The sequence below is a fragment of the Rhincodon typus genome, chromosome 32 (assembly GCF_021869965.1).
Source record: "Rhincodon typus isolate 14 chromosome 32, sRhiTyp1.1, whole genome shotgun sequence".
Lineage (NCBI taxonomy): Eukaryota > Metazoa > Chordata > Chondrichthyes > Orectolobiformes > Rhincodontidae > Rhincodon > Rhincodon typus.
The window spans coordinates 29,556,910-29,577,246 of record NC_063363.1 but is presented as its reverse complement, the minus strand read 5'-3'; the positions used below and the strand labels follow the sequence as shown (position 1 = coordinate 29,577,246).

Below are 20,337 nucleotides of genomic sequence, written 5' to 3'. Positions count from 1 at the left end.
TTTAGTACTAATCCAATGGCCGGGGGATGGTTTTGTTTTCTGGCTTCTTGCGTTAGCATTCATGTTTTGTGGTAAACTAAAGATGTAAAAAGATCTTCAACAGTACAGACTGCATGTGGACTTCTAAAGAAAGGCAATAACATATTTTGTGTTTGTTTATTATTAGTTTCTACCTAGACTTAATTTTATGAACTTGTGTTGCCTGATTTATTATAGTGCAGCTGAATTGTGATCTTATGCATATCCTGCTCTTCTACAAACTGCTCTGAAAGGGAAAGTGAGACATGTAGCTTTCTTGCATAAGGCACTTCAAAATTCCATTGTTCAGACAACCCAATGATATGAGGAGTTAATGGCCAAAGATGTATTCTTATCATATCTGTTACACTTCTGCAGATGAAGCTGCTGGTTTACTCTACTGCATCCAAGTTCCTTTAAATATGTGGTTTCATTTTCTTTTGTGGATTTTATATGGGGGTAAGAATTTTGGAGGAGACATAAAAAGTCAACATGGTGACCTAGTTTATCATTCAGGGCATTCTGTCATTTTCCAGAACTCAACATCCCAAAGAGGGGCACATCTGAATATCGCAGGAGAGTTCATGTGTTTGGAAGGCCAGCATGACCTACCTGCAGAGTTGCAGGAGCAGTCTCAGAAACTGATGGATGAAAAACATGTTACTTTTCAGCCAGAGCTGCAACATGGAAGGGTAAGACTTGGGTTTCCAAATTATTGTTCTAAACTGTGTGATAGTGAGCAGTGAAGTGGAATCTATCTAAAAATGTGATTTTAAATCAATGTAACATTTTAATTGGTGCAAAATTCTATTGCTAATAAAGTGTTTGTAACTTCCCAATCATTCCTCATGTAATACAGAATCTAAATCCAATTTTTCATCTGCACCAGTTTACAAATCTTCACTGTCTTGTTAAGAAATCTTGCAGCATCCCAAGCTTAATATCTTGAATTCTGAGAGGGCATTTTGAGTTTGTGATTTCCTCCAGTGTCACTTTAAACAATGATAAAAATATTGGTAATGTCGTTCCCTGATGTTTATACACCTGATGTGGCCATAGTGAATTGATGTAAGCGCAACATGTTTAATTTTAGTTATTTTATTTTTTCCATTATATTCAGTGGTGTTACCATCACTGAATTCCCCCAATATCATCATCCTTGGGGTTATCATTGACAAGAAACTCAACTGGACTCACCACATAAACACAGTGGCTACATGAGCAGGTCAGAGGCTAGGAATACTGTAGCAAGTAACTCGCTTCCTGACTCCCCAAAGCCTGTCCACTGTTCACAAGGCACAAGTCAGGAGTGCCTCACTTGCCTCGATCGGTGCAGCTCCAGCAACTCAAGAAGGTTGACAACATTGAGGCCAAAGCAGCTCACTTTATTGGTACCACATTCACAAGCATACACTCCCTGTTTAGTAGCAGCAGTGCACTGCAGAAATTCACTAAAGATTCTTAGCCAGCACTTTCCAAATCCATGACCACTTCCATCTAGAAGGACAAAGGTAGCAGATAAATGGGAATACTACCACCTGCAAGGTTGCCTCTAAGCCACTCACTATCCTGACCTGGAAATATATTGCTGTTTCTTCACTGTCACGAGATCAAAATCCTGGAATTCCTTCCCTAAGGGCATTGTGAGTCAACCTACAGCAGGTGGACTAGAGCGGTTCAAGAGGGCAGCTCATCATTAACTTCTCAAAGGCAATTGAGGATGGCCAATAAATGCTGGCCAACCAGTGACCCCACTTTCCATGAGTGAATACAAAAAGAAACACATGCTATAGGTCCACCTTTGGGATATATCTGTTGTGCCTTGCTAATAAATCTCTGGTGGTCTTCAGAGACCGGCAGGTTACATTCACCAACTTTAGTTGTTGTATTGTCGAGTGCTTGATCATTGGTATGTAATATAACTGCATGGTAGTCTCTTTGATGTGAATGATCTGTTGCTTCAGACTGTTTTCTGCTATCAGGACTTTGTTGCTGCGTGGACATGTTTATTAAAATGAGCTTGGTTTAAATGTTGCAACAAAATGTACTAACTGTCATAACTACTACTTTTTCAGTGGTGTTTAACTTCCTATATTCTTTTGAGAGTTATGAATTATTTATTTAAATGTTTGATAATCTTCCACCATTATCTTTTGGTCTAATTTCCCAATTTCAGACACTAAATTGGCTTTCTTTAAAATTAAGACCACAGTTTTGAACGTGGCTGCATCTCTGTTTCTATGAAATTCATCATACTGTGATCCCCAGAGAATCATGTTACTAATTAATCTCTCATTATACAATGAGGTCTAAACTAGTCTATTCCCTAGCTGGTTCTTCAATACCGTATTCTTGAAAACTGCCTCCAAAGCATTCCATCAGTTTACCTTCCAAGCCACATTAGTTCACCCAGTTTTCATGAAGATTAAAGATTCCCAAACTTATTGCATTACTCTTGTTACACGCTCCTCTGATTTCCTGATTATAGACTCTGCCCAATTGTATTACAATTCATGGTCCTGTAAACTACCAGTGTTTCTGTTCCCTTTGTGATTTTGCAGCTACATGCTTAATAATTCTGCGTTCTGATTTTCTAGACAAAGATCCTTTTCCCCCTACTATTTTCATCCCTTTGATATACCTCTGTTTCCATTGCCAGCTTTTTTTAAGTAATTTAAAGATAGAGAGTTTGTGTGTGTGTGTTTCTGTTACCAAAATGAACGACTGACTCACCAAGCCTTTTTTGATGTGAATGGAAAAAGTCTGTATTTTAATTTTAGATTCCAGATGCAATTGACTCCAGTAAAAATGGCATTGCAAAATATCTCTCATCTTCCTGTTTTCTTCATAATGTACAGAATTCTGAACCAAGGACAATGGTTTTCCATTTTGGTGTATACTTTAACTCTGTGCAAGCTATGATTTATTGATTGCCACATTTAATCTGAAGCAAGTATATTTTACAAATATATTGGTGTGTTTAAAACATGCAAATTATTTTATTAAGTTAATTAATAGTTTCATGGAACTGTTTTAAAATTTACCCTATGACAATTTGATTGCAGCCTAGAAGTCTTGGTTAAGCATATAATAATATTTTTCAAATTATCCACTAAAATAAAGGTAATGTTACCATTGTTCCAGAAGACCATAGGGTTGCGCTCTCATTAGAGAAAACAAAGAACAAACCAGCACAGGAACAGGCCCTTCGGCCCTTCAAGCATGGAAAACCACATTTTGCTCTTCCATACTAAAACTGTCCTCACTTAGAGGATCCGTATCCCTCTGTTCCCTTCCTATGCATGTATTCGTCCAGGTACTTGTTGAATACTGCTATTGTGTCTGCTTCCACCATCTCCTCTGGTAAAGCGTTCAACCACTCACCACCCTTTGTGTGAAAAACTTGCCTCGCACATCTCTTTTAAAAGCCCCCCAGCACCTTGAATCTCTGTTCCCTAGTAATTGACCGCTCCATCCCCAGGAAAAAGCCTCATACTTTCCACTCTATCCATGTCATTCACAATCTAATAAACTTCTATTAGGTCGCCCCCACAAACTCCTGTGTTCCAGTGAAAACAAACTAAATCTAGCCAACCTTTCTTCATAGCTAAAATCCCCCGTACCAGGCAACATCCTGGTAAACTTTTTCTGTACACTCTCCAAAGCATCCACATCACTAGAACTGTATGAAATATCCCATGTGTGGTCTAACTAAAGTTCTACAAAGCTGCAGCATAACTTGTCTATCCTTATACTCAATGCCCCTTCCAATGAAGGCAAGTATGCCATAAGCCTTTTTTACTACCTTACCTACTTGGGCTGCCACCTTCAGTGATCTGTGGACCTGCATACCCAGATCTCTCTGTATATCAATACTCCTAAGGGTTCTGCTATTCACTGTATAATTTCCACCTATACTTAACCTTCCAAAATGCATCACCTGACATTTGTCTGGATTAAAGTCCATCTGCCATTTTTCTGCCCATGCCTCCAATTGAGCTGTATCCTCTGACAATCCGCCTCACTATCCACAACTCCACCAATATGTATATCATCCGTAAACTTACTAATTAGACCAGCTATGTTTTCCTCCAAATTATTTATGTAGATCACGAACAGCAGAGGTCCCAGCACTGATCCCTGTGGAACACCACTAGTCACATTCCTCCATTCTGAAAAGCATTCTTCTACCCTCTGTTTCCTATGACTAAGCCAGTTCTGTGTCCATCTTGCCAGCTGACCCCTCATACTGTGTGACTTCACCTTTTGTACCAGTCTGCCAAGAAGGACCTTGTCAAAGGCTTTAGTGAAGTCCATGTAGACAACATCAACCACTTTTCCCTCCTCAATCATCTTAGTCACCTCCTCAAAAAACTCAATCAAGTTAGTGAAGCACGATCTCCCCTGCACAAAACCATACTGTCTATCGCTAATAATTCCACTTGCTTCTAAATGCGTATAGATCTTGTCCCTGATAATCTTTTCCAATAATTTCCCTACTAACTGGCTTGTTATTTCCTGGATTATCCCTGTTACCCTTCTTAAACAATGGGACAACATTGGCTATTCTCCAGTCCTCTGGGACCACACCTGTGGCTGAAGAGGATATGAAGATGTCTGTCAATGCTCCAGCAATTTGTTCTCTTGCCTTCCTCAATATTCAGGGATAGATCCCATCAGGACTCAGAGACTTATCTACCTTAATACTTTTTAAGAAGCACAGCACCTCTTCCTTTTTAATAGCAGTTTGGCTTTGAAACTCGACACTCCCTTCCCTGAGATCATCCTCCACCAATTCCTTCTCTTTGGTGAATACCGGCATAAAGTATTTGTTTAGGACCTCACCTACCTCTTCTGACTCCACACACAGATTCCCTCCTTGACCATGAGTGGACTACCCCTTTGCCTGGCTACCGTCTTGCTTTTTATATAGGTATAAAAAGCCTTTGGGATTCTCCTTAATCCTGTTTCCTAATGACTTTTCATTACCCCTTTTAGCCCTTCTAATTCTTTGTTTAAGTTCTTTCCTACATTCCTTATATACTTCAAGGGCTTCATCAGTTCCCATCCTCCTAGACCTTACATATGCTTCCTCTTTCTTTCTGACCATAACAGCCAAGGCTCACGTAACTTGCCATTCCTATCCTTTATTCTCGCAGGAACATGCCTCTCCTGAACTCTTATCAACTGCTGTTTGAAATATTTCCAGAATTCCAATGTAGATTTACCCTCAAACAGCTGCCTCCAATCAAAATTCTCCAGTTCCTGCCTATTATTGTTGTAGTTCGCCTTCCTCCAATTTAACACCTTCACCTGAGACTGCTGTTATCCCTATCCATGAATATCTCAAAACTCATGGTATTATGGCCACGACTGGAAGTGGTTTAACCTGAGAGTCAACTTACCTCAGGCAAGGGAAGAAGTTGAGAATGAGGGACCTTCTAACCTTAGCCAATGACGAGAACTGAACCTGTGCTGTTGGCATCGCTTCATCACAAACTAGCCATCCAGCCAGTAATTTGAATGAAGTAATCTAAAGAAGAGCAAAATAGATATTTAAGTCTTAAAAAGGGTATTTTAAAAAAGTGTTTTGAGGTTGAAAGAATTAAAGGTGCATATTGCAGAAAAAGGTTTAAAATTAATTTAAATAAATAAAATGTGTGACTTTCTAACCCCTTAAGCTTTGTTATTGATTGTGCTCCTCCCTGTAGACTGTTATCTGACTTTGTGTATGTTAATTATTATTTCAGCCCTGTAGTCGATTTTATCGTGAGCCCTACCCCACAAGTTCCTTTGTAGGGTTTAGTACTGACTATAAGGCAGCACTAATCTTGAGACCTGGTGTGGACCAGGAAGAGAGAAAGAAGCAGGTAAGAAGTCTGAACTTTTATGAATCAATTTGACCTTTGTCATATGGAAATCGGCAGGTTACTTTTAACATTGGGAGGTTGCATGAAAGGGAAGCAAAAAAATCTGTGTTCTGCTGATTTCTGATGACTACATCCACATTGCATTGATTGTGGAAGCTGTGTGATGTGTATAGAACCTCAACTAACAGACTCAATAAAACTGCTGAATAATCTAGTACAGGAGTAATTGAATTTTTGTAGCTATTATCTAAGGTAGTCTCTGAAAGTTTGCTTTTCTTGTCTTACATGATGTGTATGTGCTGCGGTAGAATTAGATACAACATGGATTTACAAAAAGGAAATAATGCTTGACAAGTTACTGAAATTCTCCCGAGGATGAAACCAGTAGAGTTGACTGGGGAAACCTGTCGCTGTAGTTTGTTTGAACTTTCAAAAGGTTTTTGACAAAAGTCCCACGTAAGAGATTAATGTGCAAAATCAAAGCACATGGGATTGGGGGTAGTGGATTGAGATGGATAGAAAATTGGCTAGCAGACAGGAATAAATGGGTCTTTTTTCTGAATGGCAAGCAGGAATCGGTGTTAGGACCCCAGCTATCCACAATATATGTTAATAATTTAGTTGAGGGAACTAAAGGTAACATTTCAAAATTTGCAGATAGCACAAATCTGGGTGTAAGGGTAGACTGTGAGGAAGCAAAGATCTTGTGGTGTGATTTAGACAGGCTGAGTGAGTGACCAAATGCATGGCAGATACGGTATACAGTGGATAATTGTGAGGTTAGCAAAAATAGGAAGACGGATTATTATTTGAATGGCTGTCAATACGCACCAGTTGCTGAAAGTACACATACAGGTGTAGCAGGCAGTAAAGAAGTCTTTCATGATGAGAGGATTTGAGTACAGGAACAGGCATGTCTTGCTACAGTTTTAGAGGACATTGATAAGAGCACACCTGGCATATTGTGCACAGTTTGGTTTCGTATCTGAGGAAGCATAGTCTTGCTATAGAGGGAGTGCAGCGAAAGTTTACCAAATTGATTCCTGGGATGGCAGGACTGACATATGAGGAGAGATTGAGTTAGTTAGGATTGTATTCACTGGAATTCAGAAGAATGAGGGAGGAGATCTCATAAAAACCTATAAACTTCTAACAGGACCAGACAGGTTAGATCAGGATGGATGTTCCTGATGGGGGAGTCCAGAATCAGGGGTCATTGGTCATTGTTTAAGGCTTAGGGGTAAACCTTTTAGGACTGACATGAGGAGAAATTTCTTCACCCAGAGAATGATGAGCCTGTAACATTCACTAACACAGAAGTGATTGAGACCAAAACATTATGTTTTCAAGAAAGAAGTAGATATAGTTCTTGTGGCTAAAGGGATCAAGGAATATGGGGGTTGGGGGCGAAGCGGTGGGCAGGTGTAGGATTAGGGTATTGAGCCCAATGATTTAGTCATGATCGTACTGAATGGCAAAGCAGGCATGAGGAATGTCTCCTAGCTTCTGCTCCTATCTTCTACATCTGTGTTTATAAAAAAAAAATACAAATGCTGAATTGGTGACTACGAAATTAAATAGTAAGTACCTGAGCAAAACATTGTCACTTTGTGTTCAGTTAATTAATGTGAGATTATGTATTCAAGGCTCTAGCTAGGTATGCACCTGAGGATGACTTTCCTTTCTCTTTCTTAGATTATGAACATCCTTGGCAAGTTTTGTATTTATTGCCCATCACTTGAGTAGGTGTTGGTGAGCTGCGTTCTTGAACTGTAGTTTTAGAGATGCAGGTACACTCACCATGGTGTTTGGGAGGGAGTTCCAGCATTTTCACAGTGTTGCAATTCAGGATGTTGTGTGGCTTGGATCAGAAAACAAATTGGCAGTGTATGCATTTGCTGTCATTGTCCTTTTATATGGTAGAGTTTGTGGGTTTGGATGGCACTTTCAAAGGAGCCTTGGTGAGTTTCTGCAGTGCATCATGTAGATGTGGCAGACTGCTGCCACCTTGTGTCAGTGATACACAAAGTTCTGATCAGATGGGCAGCTTTGTCCTGAAGGTGTAGAGCTTCTGGAGTGTTGTTGAACTTGCAGTGATCGCGCATGTGAGAAGTATGCCTTCACACTCCTCACTCGTGCGTTGTGGTAGACAGGATTTGTGGGAAAGTGGAAGCAGGTTACTCGCTTCAGTATTCCAAAACACAGACTTGTAGCTACAGTTTCAGGTTTTGAGTTAACTCTAACCATAGTAACTCTAATGATTTAATCCAGTTAAATGCAGCAAGATCTGGACAATATCCAGGCTTGGGCTGACGAGTGGAAAGTAACATTCACGCCACACAAAAACCAGGCTATGACCATCATCAATAAGAAACAACCTAACCACCGCCTCTTGACATACAATAGTGTTACAGTCACTGATTCCGCCACTATCAACATTCTGGGGTTACCATTGACCAGAAACTCAACTGGACTCACCACATAAACACAGTGGCTACAAGATCAGGTCAGAAGCTAGGAACTGCAGCGAGTAACTCACCTCCTAACTCCCCAAAGCCCATTCTTCATTTACAAGGCACAGGTCAGGAGTGTCATGGAGAACTCCCCATTTGCCTGGATGGGTGCAGCTCCAACAACACTCAAGCTTGACACCATCCGGGACAAAGCAGCCCACTTGAGTGGCACTACATCCACAAGCATCCACTCCCTCCACTGCTGATGCTCAGTAGCAGCAGTGTGTACTATCTACAAGATGCACTGCAGAAATTCACCCAAGATCCTCAGACAGCACCTTTCAAACCTATGACCACTTCAATCTAGAAGAACAAGGGCAACAGATACATGTGAACACTACGACCTGCAAGTTCCCCTCCAAGCCACTCAACATCCCTACTTTGAAATATATCACAATTTCTTCACTGTCACTGGGTCAAAATCCTGGAATTCCCTCACAAATAGCATTGTGGGTAAACCCACAGCAGGTGGACTGAAGCGGTTTAAAAAGGCAGCTAACCACCACCTTCACAAGGGCAACCAGGGACGGGCAATAAATGCTGGCCAGCCAGCAACACCGACATCCCACAAATGAATAAAACAAAATTTATGGTCAAAAACTAATCCTTTTAATGTTGATGTCAGGACTTGGTTCAGCAGAAATGGGCTTAGCTGTAATTCATTATAATTAACTGGATTTTTTTCCCCTTTAGCAAGTAAAACAAATCCCATTAAAAGAAACCAGGTTGCAAGCTGACCAGAGGTTTAATTTGTTCTCCTGTATTAACAGCCAAACACCAATTCCTGTGTTTAGATAAAAATATGCACCAACTTGATTTTTTTGATGCTTTCAATTTGTGAAGAAGGCCCAAGAATCTGTTTAATGCAGAGGTGTACTGTGCCTTTAAAAGACAGTCATTGCATTTGGTCTGGTTATCTTCCAGAAACAAGCATCGTGCACTTTGCAGCTAACTAGAGTAATGGAATGTATTGAAATAATACAGATATATTTTTGGATTGATCTTTCTTTTCCCAGCGTGGTAACCAGTATTTGATGTACCGTCGCCTCTTCATGGATATTGAACGAGAGCAGGTGAAAGAACATCAGCGTCAGCGAGAGCATGAGAAGAGGATAGCTAAGTGAGTTAGTTTAGTTTAACATTTAGAAAACTAGGAACAGGAGTAGGCCATTTGGCAGTTAAGGTGGTGCTGAAACTTGCAGCTTAAACACTGCCTGCATTTAGTAAACTAAATCCAGTGCTGGTCTTGTTGTAATTGTCAGTAGAATTTTCCATAGAGAATTTGACTCCTAAAAATACTTAATAAAGTAAATCGCAGTTTCATACAACCATTTGGACTATCAAGTGTGCACCCACTCTTTTGAAAACCAGTCCAATTAGTTCCACTCCCTGCAATTTGTTTCTCCTTCAAGAATTCATCCAGTTTCCTTGTGACAGATACTGTTAAATCTGCATCCACTACCCTATCAGGCTTTTTGTTGCATAAAAGAAATTCTCATCTCGCCTCTAGTTGTAGAGTCAGAGTCATACAGCCTTTCTCTTCAACTCGATCTTCTGACCGGGTTTCCCAAACTAAACCAGTCCCATTTGCCAACATTTGGCCCATGTCCCTCTAAACTCTTTCTGGTCATGTACCTGTCCAAATGTCTTTTAAATGTTGTAACTGTACCTGCATCTACCACTTCCACTGACAATTCATTCAATAAACGAACTACCCACTGTGTGAAAAAGTTGCGTCTCAAGTCCTTTTTAAATCTTTCCCCTCACCTTAAAACTAGTTCTGAACTCCCCTACCCTAGGGAAAAGACCTTGGCTTATCAACTTATCTCTACCCCTCAACTTTCCCTAGCACTTTTTCTCTAGTGATAGTTCATGTGTGTTTATTTCCTTTCCTCCTCTTGCCATTTGATTATTGGTATTTTTAAATGTGATTAGTGCCTTCTACTGTAAAGGCTGATGTAAAGTATATATTTCCTTGTTCACCATTTTTATTTCCCCAGTCTCTGGCCAGCAGCGAGACCATGGTGTGTAGGGCTGATCTTAACCCTTTTTGTGCTGGTGGTAAGACTTCCTGTCCAGGTTGATGGATGCGGCCATCAGGGGAGGCAGCTGAGGAGGCTAATGGAAAGGTGTAAAAAGGCCAAGCCTGTGCCCCCTTGGTATCAGCTTTATGGCCTTTTTTCCTTTTAGAAATCACCTAGAATCCACAACCTCTGATTTCTTGTTTGTTCAGTCATTTGAAAACTATTTCTGAACATGCGCATTTCCCACTTCTGCAAGATTCCATTAATGCTTGTTCTTTGTGTATAGCATGTAGTTTTTTTTTAAATCATGGGCTCTTTTATCTACTTACTTATCCATAGGTAATGTACTGCAAACAACTGATTGAAATATGTGGAATTAGCTATAAGAGTACTACCCACGTCCTTCAGAGAACAGCAACTCACTTTGGATAACAAGGCAAAAATCTGGTGGATGCTGCATGTGTAATATTACCAAACTGGACATAAATGTGTAGGGCTTCATTATTCTCGAATTCAGACTGGTTGGAAACAAATTATAGTAGGTTTCCTGCCTTTCGAATTGCTTCCTGAACTTGCATGTTATCTTGTTTTATTCCTTGTACCAATGTCAATATATGGGTAACACCGTCTTTGTGATGAGCAGCGGTCAAACCATTGCTTGGCAGTGACATAACTGCAACACTGGTTCTGCACATGCATACTAATGTGTCACTTGGTGATGACACAGCCAATACACAGCCAGACAGTTCATCTTTACCAAAATGCTTCACGATTGTAAGTCTTTGTACCAGCTTTCCTTTTAGCCATCCCTTCTAAGGAAAACAATCCCTTTGAAGCAAGTTGCGAATATCTTATCAAAAGACTTGCATTTGTAAATTATTTATTGTGTTGATGATGCCTAACCAAGCTGTTAACTCAGCAATTGACTTTGGAAAACAAAAAAAAATGAATGCTAAGATGCAGTTCTATGCTTGTAAATAACATGAGTTTCATTTGGCTTGGCTTATTTATATTCATACTCACACCAATCTTCAGCCTTTGTCTCAAGTCGGTATTTATGTTTCTTTAAAAATCTTTGTTCAGAATTAAGGAAGAGAAGGAGAAGCTGAGGGAAGCAGAAGAGAAAAGAATGCTTAAGCTGACTCAGCAGAGAGAGCTAGTGGCTGAAAGTGGAAAGATTGCTCAGTTGGACGAAGAGGAGAAACAAAAGAGAACAGATCAAGTCAAAGCCCAACGCAACAGAGAGAGCACCAGGTATACCAAGAATTATTTCAGGAGAATGTTTTTTTTTTATAGTTGCTGCAAGAAGAAGTAAATCCTGTGGTCAATTTTTTCTTTGTTTCTCAGCTTTTTATTAGTACAAGATATGTGCTTAGTGTTTGAAATATATATTTCTGGCATCTTGCCAGAGAATGGATTTAGGAGACTTTCTTTGACAAAAGGAAATTCCTATTGCAACTGAAAGATTAATCAGTTTGTCCAGAAGTTTGCCACTGATTTCTCTTTAGCTTTAGTAATGGTAATCTGTTCGCTTTTATGTGAGGAAGTACATGTCAATTTGAGTGCCATGACCAGTGAGCTGTTAAGATTGGCCATAAAGAAATGGTTAGTGTAAACAATACTCCTAATTATAATTTGCAGTGAATATTTCAGATAACATTAATTGTAAAGTTTGACAGAAGAAAAACATCTGTGACTATATCACGAAGAGACATGGCAGTCAGTTAAATACAATGTAGGACCAAATTACGCAGATGCTGGAATCTGAACTGAAAACAAGAAGTGCTGGAGATCACAGCAGGTCAGGCAGCATCCCTGGAGAGAAAGCAAGCTAACATTTTAGAAGTGGGAAATTCATATCTTAGTAATTTCAGGTTTCACTTGGTAGAAAAGCAAGATCTAAATTATTGAGGGGGCAAATGAAGGGAATTGTATCATTTACGGAGGAATAAAATGTTAGTTATTCAAAGTGGCAAGAGTGAACTTCATTAACATTTGTCTGATATGTGAAGCTGTTTCTGCAATAAACAAGTGGATTGTCTCAAAGAAAGGGGAAGAAAAAATGCTATAAACAGATTTGGATTCAAAGGCACGTAGTTAGGAAGTAGAACATTTACAAATCCTTCAACAAAATGTTTGATAAAAAAAAATCTAAGTATTTATTTAATTTCAGTATAATTAATAAGTACTTTGGATCTGGCATTCAATATTGCGAACCTTATTGATTTAAGGAATCCATTATTAAGAAGAAAATAAATATTTGACCTTCCTCTAATACTGTGTTCAATAGATTCTTGAAAGTTGGGACAAACGGACTTTGCCGCAAAGTAGAAATTGCACTAACTGATTTTGTGTATCAGCTGGTGAGAATTGGCTTCACATTTTAGTGATTTATCACAAATTTACAACTGTGGCAAAAATATTCCACTATGCACACTTTAATTATATTGTGATGTTTTATGCTATTACTTCCAATTTACTGCAGTTTTTAAGAATGTGAAATATGTTTTAGAGCGTAATGCAATTGGGTGGAGGGAAGCCTGTGTGTTTTAAGTTTGGTTGTTGTGCTGGAGAGAGGCTTTATCAAATGGGAGCCGATGGTTAAAATTCTCTTTGAGAAATGAACCCAGCATTTTCTTTTCAGTGCTTTTCAATTTATATAGCTGAAATAAAAATGAAAAAGATGAACTCAATATCAAGCCTGTCAATATTTGAAAATCAAAAGAATTGGGACTGAAACATCACAACATTCACCAAACATTTACTAAGTGTTTGGTTATTTGGAATGCTGATGGACCTGGAGTACAGTACTTTCTGTGTTATACTCAGCTGTCTTTTATTTATGAACAATAAGAGGCTGAGCAACTATCTAATGATCAACTTTAGTTCTAATGACTGCCAAGCATAATTAACTCTGCTCGCTGGATCTGAAGTAATGAGAGATGGTGGCAGATGAGAACAATTTAATATTTAGGTGAATTTTAGGCACATTGGAGTTGTGTATCTTTAGGATCACTAATACAGGTTACACTTTCTTTTGAGTGAATCAGCTGTCTTCAACTCAAATTCTATTCTGTTATATTTAACTTATTGCAGATTTATAGAAGCCTTAAGAGCACAGATGATGGAGAAGATTAAATTGCAGAACACAGATCTACCTCCGCTCTGTTGCTGCGGAACTGATTTCTGGGACTCTCATCCAGACAAATGTGCAAACAACTGTGTCTTCTATAAAAACCCGAAAGGTACAAAAACTGCATTATGATGCCGATTAGAACAAAATTTGTTTCCCTTAAATACCTCCCCTGAGAACACGAGGTCTTTGTTATCTGCCTGAAGGCTGTGGGACAGACAAATGCTAAACTCTGCATAACAATGTGTACAAAATGTTGGAATTTCTGGATTAAACAGATCACTAAATATTTCAGATGAATTCCCCATGCCCCTTCCATTTCAAGAATTGAAAAGTTAGGTTGGGATCTGCCTTTTCAAGGTTTCAGATTCCTGAATTGCATCTTTGTGAGGGGACAGGTGTGGAAATGGAGTTATGGCCACAAACAAGTTGGCTATGATATTATTGCATGACATAGCAGAGTCTTAACTGATAAATGGCCTACCTCATCCTGAAAATTAATTAATTCTTCTGAGGTTGTAGACTTGCTCACTGAGCTAGTGTGTTTGGCTGCAGATGTTTCGTCACCCTGCTAGGTAACATCATCAGTGCGCCTCCGGTGAAGCGTTGGTGTTCTGTCCCGCTTGTTATTTATATGCCTCGGTTTGCTGGGGTGGGAGGCATTACTTCCGGTTCTGTTTTTCAGTGGTTTGTATATCGGGTCCGGTTCAATGTGTTTGTTGATGGAGTTCCGGTTGGAATGCCAGGCCTCCACGAATTCTCTAGCGTGTCTCTGTTTGGCTGGTGTTATTATGGATGTGTTGTCCCCGTCGAATCCGTGTCCTTCTTTGTCCCTGTGTATTGAGACCAGTGAGATATGACCAATTCTCACTGGTCTCAACACATACGAACAAAGAAGGACACGGATTTGACTGGGACAACACATCCATAATAACACCAGCCAAACAAAGACACGCCAGAGAATTCCTAGAGGCCTGGCATTCCAACCGGAACTCCATCAACAAACACATTGAACCGGACCCGATATACAAACCACTGAAAAACAGAACCGGAAGTAATTCCTCCCGCCCCAGCAAACCGAGGCATATAAATAACAAGCGGGACAGAACACCAACGCTTCACCGGAGGCGCACTGATGATGTTACCTAGCAGGGTGACGAAACATCTGCAGCCAAACCCACCACCTCAGCGAGCAAGTCTACAACCTCATCCACAACCCAAGCTACAAATCTTCTCAAAAACTTTAATTATTCTCTTTCACAAAATACCTTGTGTGTCTGAAAGCCTAGTTTTTCATCAGATTTTTTGAGATACTACTTTTACTGTGATGACAGACATTGCACCCTAAATTAAGTTTATAAATTTGAAACTTGCTCAAAGTATACCATCATGTAACGTTTCAAAATATCTATCATGAGTGCTAGAAAAAACTGCTAGTTATGAGAGACACTGGCTATCAAGGTGATTTCTGTCCTCTGAGGACATATAACAAAGTTCACCATTGCTCAGGCTTTATGGAGCAACAATGTCTTACTGATTATTGGGTATGTATTCTGTGCAGTTTCAGGTATCTGAAGCTAACAAGTACTTCAGAACAAATATCTATAATCAAACCAACCTAAAAGACAGATTTCACTGTATATTTATCCCATGTTTTGTCTCTCTCCATTCCCCCTCTCCCCCACCCACAGTGTATGCCAAAGCACTACAGTCTGTATTATCTTCATGTGATGCTTGGGATGGACACTGTAGAACTACCTCAATGAAGAAGATTGCTTCAGTGCATTTGTGTTCAGCCTGGAAGTAATCCATCTGCAGTGGGAAGCTAAAGTCACTCGAGGCGATTAACATTCTCAAAAATGAGTCAATGTTGAGATGTGTTCAGAAAATGTATGAGTGTCATTTTTTAATAACAAGTGGTTGATAAATTATTTTGCTGCTTTCATTTAATTGTATGAGAAATTGATTTTTAAAAATATTTAATCATTTCTCTGAGAATTCCAGTTGAAGACGTATGGTTTGGTTAAATTGAAAATATATCTAAAGGCCATTTTTAAAGAAAAAGAATGGTGATTTCTAAATTGGCTAGTTCTAGGAAAGGACAGTTTAACTTCCAAATGCAGGAATCATTATTTAACAACTTATAATTGCCTACCTCTTCAAATTCACTTCTTTTTTTTGCTTTTATTTTCCGTTCTCACTTGGTTCTGTAAATCTAGTCCCTTGTGGGGAGATGTCTGAATTTGAGAATGTATTGACCTGCTAAAACCTTATAATCCCAGATAAATGTTATAATTTTACAGAATGTCCTCAACTAAACGTCACTCTACTTATTTGCCAGGAGAGAACATGATTGAGGGAGAGGTGAGGTGGTGTAATTCAGCCTGTTAAGTACACAGTAATTGTCATCAACTGCAATTTCCCCTATCCAGGCTAATAAAGACTTCTAAGTTTACAACTGCACTAGAAAATTATAAAAGGTCATTGGTTCCTTGTCAGTAACAGTTAGATATCAAGTACCCATTTAATGGTGTGAGGTCTTTAAATTTCATTTAAACAAATCAAACATAACAAAGGGCAAATTAAACTGGCCACTGCTATTTTTTTGTGTGTGATGCTATGTTTGTTTCATTTGCATTTGTTTTATTTATGTTGATTTTTTTTTGTAAAGGCCAGGTCAACCAGTTCTGTTATTCAGATACCCTTTTCCTGGAGTTTATTGGTCTGATCAATAAACAAGCAGGTTAATTTCAGCAATGCATAAATTTATATTTAGATTTGTGTTGCTGGTGTCATTCTGTGAACAATAACTTGTCTAAGAGGTGAACTTGTGGTTTACATATGGATATAACTTATTGGCCAATAAAATCATTTTTAGAATGCCTTGCCTGTTTAAAGAACATTCGCAATAATGTCAGAGATCACTGGAGTTAAGTTTATGCATTGTCAAAAGACTGCTGCATCGCTCATGTATTTCATATACACTTCCTGTGTTTTAAAGTCTTCAACTTACGTAGAGGCATTTGTAACTGTTTTAAAAAGGCAAAATTGAAGATGAATACTTAAAATTTCACATTTTTCTACTTTATACACATTTGCCACATCTTTGCCCTCAATTAACCTGTCAATTTCCTTTCTGCAACCTGAAAATCACTCTCTTCTATTTCTAATTAACCAGCCAATCTTCTATCCATGCCAGTATGCTGCCCCACACCAGCTTTTATTTTCCACAAAAACCTTATGTGGCACCTTATCAATTGCTTTCTGGAAACCCAAGTACGTACATGCACTGGTTTCCCCTTCTGCACAATGATTTCAGTTTCACAAAAACATGTTAACTCTGCCTTATGATCTTGATCTTGAACATATCCAAGGGCCCTGCTATAACTTTTTTAAAAAATAGCTTCTAACCTTTTCCTTCATAGATATTCAGCTAATTGGGTTGTAGTTTCTTGCGTTTGGTCTGCCTCCCATTTTGAAAAAAATGTTACACTCAATCACCCAAAGAAGGAACGAGGTTCTGAAAGCTTCTGTCTTCAAATAAACCTGTTGGACTATAACTGGGTGTTGTGTGATTTCTGACCTTGTCCAGCCCAGTTCAACACTGGCACCTCCACATCAATCTCTTCCAATTAATGGATCCATCCCTGAATCAAGAGTTTTGAAAAATTAAAATCAATGCATCAACTATCTCACCAACCACTTCTCTTAGGACCATAGGATGATTAGTGTGTTGCGCCTGTAAACACCATAGGATGATGTCTATCAGGACCCAGGCAAACCATAGCTCCAATAATTTCCTCAGAACCAAATCTCTAAATTTCCTGAGTTCATCTCTCCCATCCAGTTATCATTGCTTCTGGGTGTTAATTGTATCCTGTATTGTGCAGATTGATGGAAAATACCTGGTCAATTCATTTGGTGTTAAGAACGTAAGAACTAGGAGCAGGAATAGGCCATCTGGCCCCTCGAGCCTGCCCCGCCATTTAATAAGATCATGGCTGATCTTTTTGAGACTCAGCTCCACTTATCCGCCCACTCACCATAACCCTTAATTCCTTTACTGTTCAAAAATTTATCTAGCCTTGCCTTAAAAACATTCAGCGAGGTAGCTTCAACCGCTTCACTGGGCAGGGAATTCCACAGATTCACAACCCTTTGGGTGAAGAAGTTCCTCCTGACCTCAGTCCTACATCTGCTTCCCTTTATTTTGAGGCAATGCCCTCTAGTCCTAGTTTCACCTGCTAGCGGAAACAACCTCCCTGCCTCCACCTTATCTATTCCCTTCGTAATCTTATATGTTTCTATAAGATCTCCCCTCATTCTTCTGAATTCCAATGAGTATAATCCCAGCCTACTCAGTCTCTCCTCATAATCCAACCCTCTCAACTCTGGAATCAACCGAGTGAATCTCCTCTGCACCCCCTCCAGTGCTAGTATATCTCTTCTCAAGTAAGGAGACCAAAACTGCACACAGTACTCCAGGTGTGGCCTCACCAGTACCCTATACAGCTGCAGCATAGCCTCCCTGTTTTTAAACTCCGTCCCTCTAACAATGGCAGACAAAATTCCATTTGCCTTTTAAATTACCTGCTGCACCTGCAATCCCACCTTCAGCGATTCATGCACAAGGACACCCAAGTCCCTCTGCACAGCAGCGTGCTGCAATTTTTTACCATTTAAAACATAGTCCATTTTCCTGTTATTCCTACCAAAATGGATGACCTCACACTTATCAACATTGTACTCCATCTGCCAGACCTTTGCCCACTCACTTAGACTATCTATATCCCTCTGCAGACTTTCAGTGTCTTCTGCACACTTTGCTCTACCACTCACCTTAGTGTCATCTGCAAATTTTGACATACCACACTTAGTCCCCAACTCCAAATCATCTATGTAAATTGTAAACAATTGCGGTCCCAACACTGATCCCTGAGGCACACCACTAGCCACTGACCGCCAACCAGAAAAACACCCATTTACCCCTACTCTTTGCTTTCTACTGGTCAACCAATCCTCTATCCATGCCAATACATTACCTGTAATACCATGCAACTTTATCTCATGTAGCAGCCTTTGATGTGGCACCTTGTCAAATGTCTTCCGGAAATCCAGATACACCACATCCACAGGTTCCCCACTGTCCACCATGCAAAGTAATGTCCTCAAAGAATTCTAAATTAGTTAAACATGACCTACCCTTCATGAACCCCTGCTGGGTGCTCCCAATGGGACAATTTATATCCAGATGTCTTGCTATTTCTTCCTTAATGATAGATTTAAGCATTTTTCCCACTACCGAAGTTAAGCTAACTGGCCTATAGTTACCTGCTTTTTGTCTACTTCCTTTTTTAAACAGTGGCGTCACATCGGCTGTTTTCCAATCTGCGGAACCATCCCAGAGTCCAGTGAATTTTGGTAAAGGTGTTCCTTCTTTTAGTCTTCAGTCTGACTTTCTATCAGTTCATTAACTCTTGTCTTTAGATATTTATAGAAATTCTTGTTGTGATAATATTTCTGAATATCTTTTTGTTTAATTTTTTGGTCATTTAAAAAAAAAACATTCCATCTAGCTGTATGATCTGCTACCCCTTGCACAATTATATGATTTTTCTTGGAAGTTTGATTCAGTCTTTAATGTTCCTAGTTAACCATTGATGATGGGTCCATCTCTTGTATTCTTTTTATTTGAATATATCTATTCTATATATTAGAAATCATAGAATCCCTACAGTGTGGAAACAGGCACTCCGACCCTCAGAGCATCCCACCCATCTCCATCCCTATAACCCACCTAATCTACACATCCTTGAACACTATAAGCAATTTAGCATGACCAATCCACCTACCCTGCACATTTTTGGACTGTGGAAGGAAACCCATGCAGACATGGGGAAAATGTGCAAACTTTCTGAAATATCACTATAAATGTCTACCTCTGCATCTCTAGTAACCTATCCTTTATCCTAATTTAGCAATTCACTTTAACCAGCTCTGTGTCCATGCGTTAGTAATTACCTTTATTTAAATTTTAATAAATAATCTCACACCCACTTAGTTCTCCCTGAAACTGAACATAAAATTCATTCATATTACGGTAGCTACTTACACCAAGGTGTGCCTTCACTATGAGATCATTCATTAATCCTGTCTCATTGCACAATATCAGTTTAGTATAGCTTGTTGTCTGGTCGGCTCCAGAACGTGCTGTCCTAAGAAACTGTCCTGAAAACGTTGTGAACTCTTCATCCAGGCTACCTTTGCCCAAATGAATTTTCGTCAATATGCAGATTAAAATCTCCCTTCATTGTTGCCGAGCCTTTTTGAGAAGTTCTCATTATGGGGCATTAAGGAAGAAATAGTATGGTTAGTATGGTTACTGTTGGGTGACTTCTTGCCTTTATCATTTCTTCCCAAATTCCATTTCATCAGTTTCAAATAGCACATGTGTTCAAATACACAGTCTTTCGTTTCATCCTTCTACTTAAATTCTAATCTTATCTGTTGGTTGATTCTTAAATTATGATGGAAAGTATGAATCTATCATTTCCTTCTCATTGGCCTTGACTTTACTCTGATTTACCACATCTTCCCAAATTTGATCCCTTACCCCCATTTTTCAGTTTGAACTCCTCTCTACTTCCCTCATTATGCAATCAGCAAGCAGACTGGTCCATAAGACACAGGATCAGAAGTAGGCAATTCGGCCTATTGAATCTACTCTGCTATTCAGTGAGATTGTGGCTGATCTGAGATCATTTCTCCACATTATAGTC

General features: G+C 39.3%; 1 protein-coding gene and 1 non-coding gene across 2 annotated transcripts in view; both read left to right on the top strand.

The window, feature by feature from the left end:
• ccdc15 (coiled-coil domain containing 15) overlaps window positions 1-17,118 on the top strand; it is a 31,582-nt gene extending 14,464 nt beyond the window's left edge. The window contains exons 6-11 of the mRNA XM_020520441.2: window positions 555-710; window positions 5,769-5,888; window positions 9,418-9,521; window positions 11,509-11,679; window positions 13,522-13,670; window positions 15,250-17,118. Of these exons, the coding sequence (XP_020376030.2) occupies window positions 555-710; window positions 5,769-5,888; window positions 9,418-9,521; window positions 11,509-11,679; window positions 13,522-13,670; window positions 15,250-15,365 (816 nt within the window). The 3' untranslated portion in view covers window positions 15,366-17,118. The remainder of the gene's footprint in view (window positions 1-554; window positions 711-5,768; window positions 5,889-9,417; window positions 9,522-11,508; window positions 11,680-13,521; window positions 13,671-15,249) is intronic.
• LOC125486759 lies at window positions 1,800-2,023 on the top strand. Its single transcript, XR_007265385.1, has one exon. It is a non-coding gene; the product is annotated as a small nucleolar RNA SNORA53 (small nucleolar RNA).
• Window positions 17,119-20,337: the final 3,219 nt, after the last annotated feature.